Genomic DNA, 12,196 nt, shown 5'->3' with positions numbered 1-12,196 from the left:
ATCCAGCAATCCCTGTCCTAGGAATATATCCTAGAGAAATAAGAGCCATCACACGAATAGACATATGCACACCCATGTTCATTGCAGCATTGTTCACAATAGCAAAAAGATGGAAACAACCTAAATGCCCATCAACAGATGAATGGATAAAAAAAACTATGGTACATACACACAATGCAGTATTATGCAATGATAAAGAACAATGATGAATCTGTGAACCGTCTCATAACGGATGAAACTGGAGGACATTAAGCTGGGTGAAATAAGTCAATCACAAAAGAACAAATATTGCATGAGACCTCTACTGTAAAAAATCAAGAAAAAGTTTACACAGAAAAAGAAACAATCTTTGTTGGTTACGAGGGATGGCAGGGTCGGGGGGGAATACTAACTAGACAATAGACAAGTGGTAACTTTGGTGAAGGGTAAGACAGGACACAATACTGGGGAAACCAGTACAACTTATACAAGGAAAGGTCACTGAAGCTCCATAGAAACATCCAAACTCCCTGAGGGACTGAATTGCTGGGTGGAGGGCTGTGGGGACCATGCTCTCGGGGAGCATCTAGCTCAATTGCCATAACACAGTTTATAAAGACAATGTTCTGCATTCTACCTTGGTGAGCAGCGTCTGGGGTCTTAAAAGCCTGTGAGCAGCCATATAAGATACTCCACTGGTCTCACCCCTTCAGGAGCAAGGGAGAATGAAGAGAACAGGATACGAGGAAAAGATTAGTCCAAAGGACTGATGGACCACGGCTATCAAGGCCTTCACCAGACTGAGTCCACTGCAGCTAGATGGTGCCCAGCTATCACCACTGACTGTTCTGACTGGGATCAGAACAGAGGGTTCTGGACAGAGCTGTAGAAGGATGTAGAACAAAATTCTAACACACACAAAAAGACCAGATTTACTGACCTGACAGACTGGAGAAACCCTGAGAGTACAGCCCCCAGACACCCTTTTAGCTCAGTGGTGAAGTCACTCCCGAGGTTCACCGTTCAGCTGGGGATTGGACAGCCCCATAAAACAAAACGGGACTGAGGCACAGCAGTCCAGGAACAAGGACTAGAAGGCAGGAGGGGACAGGAAAGCTGGTGATAGGGAACTCAAGGTTGAGAAAGGACAGTGTTGACACGTCGTGGGGTTGTTAACCATTGTCATAGGGCAATGTGTGTACTAACTGTTTAATGAGAAACTGTTCTGTTCTGTGAAGCTTCATTTAAAGTACAAAAAAAAAAAAGAATTATCTATGTGAGATCAAATTGACAACAGCAACTCAAAAGGTTTGATGGGAAGCCTAGGGGGCAGTGAGTTGAAGACAATGGTGATGGAATAATTTGGAAACGGATAGTGAGAATAGCAGCACAACTGGAAGAACGTAATTGATGTCACTGAATTGTATATGCAGAAATTTTTGAAATGGTGTGTCTTTGGCTATGTATCTTTTCACCAAAAAAGAAAAAAGGTCCTCCAAGGTCGAGAAGGGAGAGTTTTGACATATTGTGGATTTGTTACCCAATGTCATAAAACAATATGCGTACTGACTGTGTAATGAGAAACTATTTGTTTTGTAAATAGTTTCACCTAAAGTACAATAAAAAAAAATTTAGAAAAAGAAAGACAAAACTGATCCTGCCTTCTCCCCTCAGCCATGCTAGATTTTGCTTTCATTCCTTGTACGTTTTTATTTTTACATGCTGGCTTCACAGGCATTCTTTGCAATCTTATCTCAAGCTAGAGTGGCTAACATTGGCATAGGTCCAATGTCATGGACAAAATTGGGGCAAGAGTCATTGTGTTCTTGGGGGAACCTGAGACTGGAATCCTGGGGATTCTTTCTGACACGAATCTGTTCATCAATCACTGAGGACTCATTAACTGCCTTCTTCTTCCCAGCACTTGAGATGCTACATTCCAATGTGTTTTCCTGTGTGTATGCTATCACTCAAACTGGATTGCAGAACTCCTGGAGCTCACAGGACCCTGTCTTCTCTGTCTTTTGTATTCTACTATAGTGCCCAGAAGAGGTCCTCACAAATGGTGGCACAAACGATTTGCACTCAACTACTAACCTAAAGGTTGGCAGTTCAAATTGGTCTCTATTCAACTGGAGCAACACAGGAAAGAGAGTTAGGAATAGAAGGAAATGGATGTGTGGCTAATTGCCACCATAAACAACTACCTCCTTTGCCAAGAGACCAGAAGAACTGGATGGTGCCCAGCTACCATTACTGAACATTTTGATCAAAGAGTCTATAGCAGAACCCTGATCAAAAGGGGGAAAATGCAGAACAGAACTTCAAATTTTCCAGAATTTCTGGTGCCATGGAGGCTGGATGAACCCCCAAAACTACTATCCTGAGATAATTTTTGAACCTTAAACCAAAAATATCCCCTGACATCTTCTTAAAACCAAACAATAGTTTAGCTTAACTAGTAAAGAATATCTGCCTTGAGCATTATGCTCTTTTAGGATCTATCTTGTGTGGGGTCATATTGACAACAGTAACTTGAAAGATTAGATAGAAAACTTAGGGGGAAGTGAGTTTATGTTAATGGAGGAGGAATAACTCAGCAAAGGAGGGCGAGAAGGGTTGCACAACTCAAAGAATGTAATCAATGTCACTGAATTGTATAAGTAGAAACTGTTGAATTGGTGTATGTTTTGCTGTGTATATTCTCAACAACAACAAAAATGAAATAAATTGTTTTAAAAAATAATAAGTCTTATACATCAAAAGCCCTCAGTAGGAAGGGGGAAAGGAAGACACAATGCTTAAGAGACACTGAGCTTCTGTTAAAGGTGATAGGAAAATTCGGGAATGGTTAAGAGTGATGGTTGAACAACATGATGAACATAATTTATGTCACTGAACTGTACATGTGAAGACTGTTGAAATGGCAAATGTTTTGTTACCTATGTATTTACCACAGTTTAAAAAAGATTTAAAAAAAAAAAAGAGGTTGGCAGTTCAAGCCCACCCAGCAGCACCATGGAAGAAAGGCCTGATGATCTGCTTCCATAAAGATTACAGACAAGAAAACCTATGGAGCAGTTCCACTCTGTAACACCTGGGGTCACCATGAGTCAGAATCGACAAAACAGCAATGGGTTGTTTTGTATGTATATTTGTTTGTTTTTGGTTTTGGTTATGGTTCCCAGAATGCCACGCATGAAGGAGATGCTCCACAAATACTCACGAGATGAACAAGAGAGCAAATGCATGGTGCAGTAAGCTTACTCTGAACCAGGGCTGGATGATCCAACAGGCAAGGTAAATACACAGATGCACCCATGCTTACCTTGCTTACCAGATCACCTGTAGTGAACAATTACGCATTTTTTCACCACATCTGAGATTCTGCCTCTAGGTATGGCTGGCATCTGTCTCTTTCCCAACCCCACAGCACCTTCCTACAGAATCAAATCCACTTTTCAAATTTACAATCCCTGAAATGGGAGTATGACCCAGTAAGCAAGGTAAGCAACAGGCTTACTGGTGCTTACTTACTAATCTGTAGTGAACAGTTTCACATTGTTCGCTACAGATGATCTGGTAAGTAAGGTAAATAATGTGCTTACCTTGCCTATTTGATAATCCACCCCTGCTTCTGAACACAATTTTTTAAGCATAAGTGATGCTGAGTTTTCAGCTGAACCAGTAGCCTTACCACATCTTAGAGCATTGCTTACCTTTCTCTCACGAGGTGAGAAAGGAAGAGTAGAGATGGGGCAAAGGGCCCGGGGAGTTACAACTGGAGTTAAATGGTCACAACCATTTCTCTCTAAGCATTCAGGATCCCAGGCTCAGATGACTTATTCGATCAATGATAATCACTTACTGGTCAAGTTCCCTATTCTATGGGTTGAGTGCTGGCTCTGTACCTTACCAGTTGTGTGACTTAAATCCCTTTAAAACTCAGCATCCTCACATTCCATTTTTTCAAGGTAAAAACTAAGGAAATTGCCTTTGGTCCTACCCTCTCCACACATGCAATTACTTTTACATCAGGCTTTACTCACATCTACTGCAGGAAAATGACATGCCTCTCAATGGTAGTTTTTTGAAATTGCACCCTAGAAGAAATCAGTTTCTAAGAGACATTCTGGCGGGACAGGATATGCAGAAAAAACACTGCAGGGAGGAGTAGGGAGTGGGTAGCACAAAGAGGCACTTCTTGACATTCACATTAGACACACGGAACTGATGGCTCAGTTCCCAGGCCACATCTGACACTCGTATGCCCTTGGTCATACTGTTCCTGTGTCTCCAACACCAGTCCCCAAGCTCCCCACCTGGTGAATTTCCACTCATCCATCAAACCTTTGTCTAAACATCACCTCTTTATTCCAGCATTCCTTGACCTTTCTGTGCAGAGTAATCTAGCACTTCCTCCAAATGTACTTATCTGAATGGCCCATCAGATCAAGAACTGTGTCACCTTGTTCCTGGTTTCGTTTCAGAATCTGGTAGAATAACAAGCACAGAGTTGGCACTCAGAAATATTTATTGAATGAATGAATACTTCTCTCCTCATGCTTTGAATTAGTTGTTTGTGTACATGCTGTTTCTCCCTGCTCCTGAGAACAGAACACTTTCTCATCCAGCTCTTTGTATGTAATGGAAGCTTAATATAGGTCTGTTGTACTGGTGTGATGTGTTTCCATGTCGGAGACGGAGGTAGAGAGTCTGCATGAGGACAAGAAGTGGAGACCTGATTTAAGGCTCTGCCTGTGACCCTGCTGGGGCTCATCATCCAGACACCGCTGGGATGAAACCCCTTGGGTGAAGGTCTAAAATATGCTGATTCTGCAATCGAGACTGGGTATTAACATGTCAGAGGTGCTGTACATTTTTTTCATGTCTTTGGGTAGTGCAAACGGTTTGTGCTCGGCTACTGACCCGAAGGTTGGCTGTTCAAACACACCCAGTGGCACCACGGTAGAAAGGCTTGGTGATGTGCTTCCATAAAGATTGCAGCCAAAAAGAAAAAAAATGAGTCAGGATTGACTCGACCATAATGGGTTTGGTTTTTCGGTACATTTAGCCAGCATTGAACTCTTGATTAAAGCAACTTATCAACATTTTGTTCTGTCTCTTTTCTACCTCTTTACTCATGTGGTCTGAGAAATAATGTCTGTGACCATAACTGCAGGTTCACTATTGCCACATCACCTCTAATTTGAGTCACAGTGCCAGTTTGTGCACCACTCCTTCCATCTCTACAAACTCCCTTGTTGTCAAAATATAAAACCCAGTGAGAAGAGAGCAACCAGCTTACTCAGGTTATGGTCATTTCCCCAGAAGAGCTAACCTCCTTCCTTACTTGTCCCGTCTACATGAGAACTGCAGTTTCCTTCCTATTGCCTTGCAGCTAGCTGAGTAATAATGCAAGCTTTCTCCACCTCAGCGTCTGTTAATGAATTCCCAGGAAATCACTGGGATTTACCTAGGCAGACTAAGGTTGCCTTTGGTTGCCATTTATTTATGTGTATTGTGATCTCTTAATTGGAGATAGTGCCTCTCCCAGGGTTTGCTGTTTATCCAACTCAGTATTTGTTAGTCAGAGAGACGTGGTCCGGATGATAAATCAGCTGTGAAGCTCCTCCTGTGATTGCTTCGGCAGCTGCTCTCTGCTTCCTCATCTCTCCATCTCCTGGGAGGCACCCACAGGCTGCTTCTAGGTCCTCCAGCCTTTTCTGCTTTTAAACTTTCCCCCAGGTGCTGTATCTATTTTATGAGTTCACGTGCCCTTGCACTAATAACTCTTGAATTTAACCTCCTGGGACTGCTCTTTATTTCATCTGCACCATTTCCTGTAGGTCTTCTCGCCACCTCACATGCATTGTGGAATGCTGACTTACCATTAAGCCCTCTCTCCTCCTCGGGAGAGAAGGAGAATTCTTGTTCTTTTCTTCATCTTCCAAGCACTTAGTATAATCAGACACAGCACTTCTCAAGCTTCACTATGCATGCTACTCATCTGGGGATCTTGTTAAGATGCAGATTCTGGTTCTACTGTAAGTCTGGGGTGGGACCTGAGATTATGCATTTTTAACAAGCTCTCAGATGATGCTGATGTTGCTGACCTACAGACCACACTTCCAGTGATATGGATCCAATATCTGGCTCCTCCTATTTCTCACTCCTCTCACGTCTAAGCTATTGTCAAATCTTATTTTCCATTCTGATGAATTCTAGACATGTTTTCTTTTCTTAGGGTTATTGCCCTGGTCCCTGAGGAAACATTCTGTTTCCTTGTTGACTACCCACATTCTCCACATCAGGCTGGTTCTATCCTTGCTTGCCTATTGGATGTTTCTAGGTGTCCCTGACCAAAACACACTCTTGCCTCAACACTGACTACCTTTGAGTACTGCTTCACCTTTTTGGTTTTTAGCTCTGTTTTACTTTGGTTCTCTAAACTTACAAATTTTGCCCTGAATTGAATCAGAATTTTATATCCCCTTTTGTTAGTGAAGATATCTGTTTAATTTTCTTTTTAAAACGTTTCTTCCCAAAAGACTTTTGATGTTTCCCAAGACCTTTCCTTTCTAAAAAGAGATAGCTAGAAATGAAAAGGAGCCCTGGTAGCACAGAGGTTAAGCGCTCGGCTACTAAACCGAGAGGTCAGTGGTTCGAACCCACCAGTGGCTCCACGGGACAAAGATGTGGCAGTCTGCTTTTGTAAAGATTTCAGCCTTAGAAACCCTTTGTGGTAGTTCTGCTCTGTTCTATAGGGTCACTATTAGTCAAAATTGATTCGATGGCAATGGGTTTGGTTTGGTTTTGGTTTAAAAATGGAGATAATAATGACTAAACTTCATAGTTTGGAGTTGTACCTAACCTTACTTTCCTCCAGACCAGCACATTATACTCATTGTTCTGTATGATTTCTAACTTTCCCTCTTAATTTTAATTTATTCTTTCCGAGTTTTAAGTGTTTCCGCATAGTGGCTTGGCTTTTTTCCAATCCCATGATTATCTCTCTATTAAAACCTTAATACAAAAAGAAATTTAAAAAAAAAAAAAAAAAACCAGACTGCTCATTACTTTGATTTGTAGCGAAGAGAGAATGGAAGATTACTGCCGGAGTGTTTCGAGAAACCATATTTACATTTGCATCAGCGCAATTTAGGTGCCTGATTAGGTTGTGTGTTATGATGAAGATGCACTTACCAGTTAAAGGAAGTGGCATGGTCTAGAGTAATGAGCAGGAGATTTCAAGCCAGGAGCCCAGAGTCTATTTCTGGATGTGACTGGCTACCTCTCTGACCTTGAACAAGTCTATTTCACTGCCGTGGACCCTCATAGTCCCATCAGCCTCATAGGACTTCTTTGAGAAGTTGACCACTTAAGCATTTACAAGCAAGGGAAGAAGGGGTTTGGGGATCACAAATGGAAATGGAGACAAGATCACTGCTCTTCTAGCTCTTACCACTTAGCCTGCTGATGAGACAGTGCCTGAGAAGTGGGCTGATGGCTCAGATGTCGGTTTGACAGGGCTAGTGGACATACTAAGAGGTTGGTTAGTTTAATCTGAAGAGTTGCCAAAAATTGAGTAAGCCATCCATGCCCATCTTGTTATTTAAGAAGGCTTATGATGGCAGCAGTGGTTCGGTTGTAGAATTCTTGCTTTCCGTGCAGGAGACCTGGGTTTGATTCCCAGCCAATGCACAGTATGTACAGCCACCACTTGTCTGTCAGTGGAGACTTGCGTGTTGCTGAACAGGTTTCAGTGGAGCTTCCAGACTAGGAAAAAAGGTCTGGCCATCTACTTCTGAAAATCAGCCAATGAACACCCTATGGATCACAAAGGCCGTTGTGCATGGGGTTGCCATGAGCCACGAGGCCAACTCGATGGCAACTAACAACAACAACTGAAGTGCATATTGTCTCTCTTTTCTTAATGGTGCCTTTCTTGTCCCTAGACTTCATTTTAGCCCTGAGACTGGAGACCTGGCAGTGTTTAGCCTTTGGAGGACTTGCCTAAGGAAGGCCTGCTCATTTGGCAAAAGCTTGACCTTTAACTGTTCTATACTATGCTGGAAACCATCCTGGTCCCTCTGGTAGCTCACAAGGCCAGTAAGAGTGTGCCCCAGAGAGGATCAATCATTCTTCAGTTGAGTTCCCCTCCCAGCAGAGAGCTAGATTGGGGGTAGGCTTAATGTGCTCTATAAAGGTATGCAAGAAAGTAAAATGTGTTTTCCTTCTAATATAAGTTGTGTAATGCCCTTAGCAGATGTGAAAACAAAGATAGCACCCATGACTCTCATCTCATTATCATTCTTGCACTGGCTAATATTTATTGGGGACAATCTAATAATAATAGGTCATGTTTATTAAGCAGCGTTCTAAGTGCCTCACATCAATCAACTCATTTAATTTGCACATCAGTCCACTTGGGTAGGCACTATTATTGTCCTCATTTTACAGATAAGAAAATTAAATAATTTTCCCAACATTATCCAGCTGGTAAACTGTAGATTCAAGATTAGAACCCACATCAGCTGGCTCCTGAGCCTTTGCTCTTAAGCACCTATGCTACATGTAAATACAAACTTGTGATTGAAAGAACAACAATCTCTGGGGGTCCATGGCTAGAGAAACTGGAGTTATTCTAGCATGATCAGGTATCTTTGCAAAGTGACAGCATGCTCTGATGTCCAAATAGGAATAGGTGGGATTTGGGGTTTAATATTAGAACCTTGCTATGAAAGGAATGAGAGTCTCTTCCCTGTAGGCTGAGAGAGCTTCATGCATTGCTGCATCAAATCTTCCAGCTCTACTGAAAAGTCCTATTCCTCCTCCAACCACAGTCCACCGCCTTTCTTATATGCAAGGCACATGTGGATACTATCAGATGTCTATGTACCAAAAGTTTCTAAAAGAATCAAATGAAGACTAATTCTGTTTGAGACCCCGATATCACCCCCAAAAGCATTTTCAATATTCCCTATAAGCTTTTTGTCCCTCTGTCCTTCTGGATAAAAGGAGAAAAATTTGGGGATGATGCTTGTTTTATCAGTTTTCTGTGACCGGCTTTAGTCAGAGTAATCAAGGTACTAGATTTGCCAGAGGAAATTGCCACTAGAGACAAAATGGAAAAGAATAAGAGTGAATTCCCAGTGGGATAATATAGAGCCCAACAAGGATCCATGGAGCCACCATTTTGCTTAATAACTAAAGGCAAAAACTTCCAGAATGCTCCAGGAGCAGTGGTGTGTGATCATTCTCTCTTCGCCCCATGAAAGGGTCCCAGATCAGAATGTTACATTCCTGTCAGAATGACTGGTTACTGTTTCCCCAAGTACAGGTTCATACGCAATAACTGACCCCAGAGAAACAGAATGGCACAGGGTAAGAGCTTGTCGCATTCAATGATCAGAAAACCATTACCAACTGATAGAACCGTTGATGGTGCAGAAGTGATTACAGACACTTCCCATGGGGCTACCACCTAGGCAGTAAGTGGCTGCCAGGCTATCCAGATTTGGGGCTGGGGCTTGATGAGAAGAAAAATCTACTGAGGGGAGAAGGAAGCTGATGACTTATTCCTTCTAGCTCCTATAGCTCTTTGAATGGAATAGTAATACTGGAAATCCCAGTCTGACATTTCAGTTCCAATACACTTTAAAAAAAAAATATTTGTTTGTTGATAACTGTGCTTTTGATAGATTTGGGATAAAGTGAAAAGTCTGAGGTAAGGGAAATCTCATTTTAAATAGACTGGAGGGATTCATGGCTTAACCACATTCTAGGGTGGATTTTCCAATTTTTGTTTTTAAAGGAATGGAAGAAAGAATTATTTGATAAAGAGAAGGATCGTCCTGAATTTGCCATATAAACATATTTGTGGGGGCATATGTCTAGATTCACACACATTTATTGAAAGTTAAATCGACGCTCTGTTCCGTACCGCTTCTGTTCTCTCTAATCTCACCTGAGTAGGTGTTAACTCAGCCACTCCCAGCCTGAGTTGCCCCCTCTGTCTTAATGACACTATGTGGATTTCTGCTGCAGTCTTTGGAAGACGGCAAGGACCAGGGCTGCTGAAGCAGGGAGTGTGAATTGCAATCCCTTCCAGGACCAAACTGGATCTAATTACATTGGAAGGAGAGGTAGCCTGAAAAGAGAGCCGGGCAGACCATTCCTGAGGAGCAGGATTTGGTTACTCTGTACCTCTGCACCCGTGAGGTACCACCCCTCAAATAGTTGATCTCAGCCCCTCTTCTGTGTCTGAGCAGGGGGTTTGTGAACAAGGTGGATGGTCCCTATAAATGGCTACTCTAGTATCATTTAGGAATCTTCTAGGGATGAATACTTCTAGAACCTTATCTGTGAGCCCATGTACTAACCTAAACAGGTTCCACGGTTACTGCAGAAGTTAAAAAAAAAAAAAAAAAAAAAAACTTAGAAAATGCAAACTGTGTTTAACAACATTTTAAGAACGCAGACTCTGGAGTCTGACTACCTGGGAGCCAATCGGGCTCTGCCACTTCCTAGCTGTGTGCACTTCATCAGGTTGTTTAACTTCTCTGGGCCTCAATTTCCTCATGTGTAAAATAGGGGCAATAATTGTTCTTCCAACATAAGGTTGTTGGAGGGAATAAATGAGTTAATTTACATAAGGCAAGAAAAATAAGAGGTCTAAAAATATCAGTATGTTCATATGACTAGAAATACATATGTCAAAATGTGAATAATCACAACCTCTAGATGCTAAAATAATAGGTAATTTTGAGGTTTTGTTTGTCTTTGTGTTTTTTTAGGTTCTCCCTCTCTCTCTCTCTTCTGCATTAGAAACATTCATTTTTAACTAAAAGATAAATGTCTTTTTTCTATTATTATTATTTTTAAAAAAAGAAGACAAAATTTAACAAAATTCCCAGGATTATCTAAAGACTACAGGCAAAATGAAGAGAAGGGAGAGATGATAAGGGAGCAAGTGGAAAAGAGATGCCAGGGAGGCTGGAAATCGTTCATGCAAAGGGTCACGTGGGCTAGGGCACGGGGAAGCACTGTGCTTCGGAAGTGCTGGCCCAACAGCAAGGAATATGTGCCCAGCCTATCCCAGCTCTGATGGACCAGGCAGGTATCCTGTTTGACTTTCAGCTCCCATACTCCTGGGGATGCACAGAAGGGGACAGGGAGAGATGGCCTATTTCCATGCACAGGCCAGCTGAGGGTGTGGTGTTATCCAGAGTGAGGGGAGGTTGGTCCCTGATCCTACAGGCTCCCCCCTCCCACCCCAGACCTCTCAGGCAGGAGCTGAGGCTGCCCTTCCTTCATTTGCATGACTAAATAATTACAACTCATGAAAGTATCTAACCCATTTGTTAAAACCCAGCCCCAGCATTTGACTCTGACCTCCTGCAGCAGCACGGGCCACACGCTGACTCTGTGCCGCCTGATTTGTCCTCAAATTGTAAGCAGCACAACCTATAAATAGAAACCCTTTTGCTAAGTTCCCCAGGAGGCATCAGCAGGTTTTCCAGCTTGTATGTGTTTTCTTCTTGCTTTTTTTAAAAACCAACATGGTAGGCTGATTTTCCCTGCCTAGTGCTCCTCCAGCTTGCTCCTCTAGTTCAGTATGAGGGCATTCCAGCTGGCTTAGCAGTCAGGGCCTGCACAGCGGGGGAGGCCTGCCCACCTTGAGCTCTGAGGGAAGCCCCTGTCGCAGCCGGGGAGGTCCCCACTCACCTGTAGATCCTGTACCTGGTGGTGAACCCCTGGCGGTACCGCTCCATGAAGTCAGAATACTCCTGAGCACGGTGGAAGGGGCCCCGGTCTGTGAGCAGCCAGTCCAGTGGGGGCTGGCCAGCCGAGGAGGCATGCTGCTCCGGGAGCACAGCATCAGCTGTGGCCGAGACAACCAGCACCCAGCCAGGGAGGCCCAGCGCCAGCAGGATTGCCCATGGGGCCGCTGCCGGCCGCAACCCTCTAAACCAAGTGCCACACTGCCACCTCATGCTTCTCCTGCACGGTTGGTTTCTTCATTCTCTCGCCACACTCTCCCCCTCCGTGTTGCTCCTCCAGGGCTCCCAGAACTAGAAAAGGACAACAGAGAGAGAGAGATCAGTGAGCATCCTGGTCTTACCCCATGGGCCTGTGAGCATCTAACATTTTAGGGCAGGACCCATTCTCTTGTTGTTGATGTTAGTTGCTGTCAAGTCAATTCCAACTCATG

At 43.2% G+C, this 12,196-nt stretch overlaps 1 protein-coding gene across 1 annotated transcript in view; it reads right to left on the bottom strand.

Moving 5' to 3' along the window:
* The window catches only part of BRINP2 (BMP/retinoic acid inducible neural specific 2), a 63,521-nt gene extending 51,543 nt beyond the window's left edge, over positions 1-11,978 (bottom strand). The window contains exon 1 of the mRNA XM_004372851.1: positions 11,710-11,978. Within this exon, the coding sequence (XP_004372908.1) occupies positions 11,710-11,978 (269 nt within the window). The remainder of the gene's footprint in view (positions 1-11,709) is intronic.
* Between the last annotated feature and the right edge of the window lie 218 nt (positions 11,979-12,196).

Source organism: Trichechus manatus, unplaced genomic scaffold (assembly GCF_000243295.1).
Source record: "Trichechus manatus latirostris isolate Lorelei unplaced genomic scaffold, TriManLat1.0 scaffold00021, whole genome shotgun sequence".
NCBI lineage: Eukaryota > Metazoa > Chordata > Mammalia > Sirenia > Trichechidae > Trichechus > Trichechus manatus.
The sequence above is the reverse complement of the archived record's forward strand: the minus strand, read 5'-3'. Positions and strand labels throughout refer to the sequence as shown.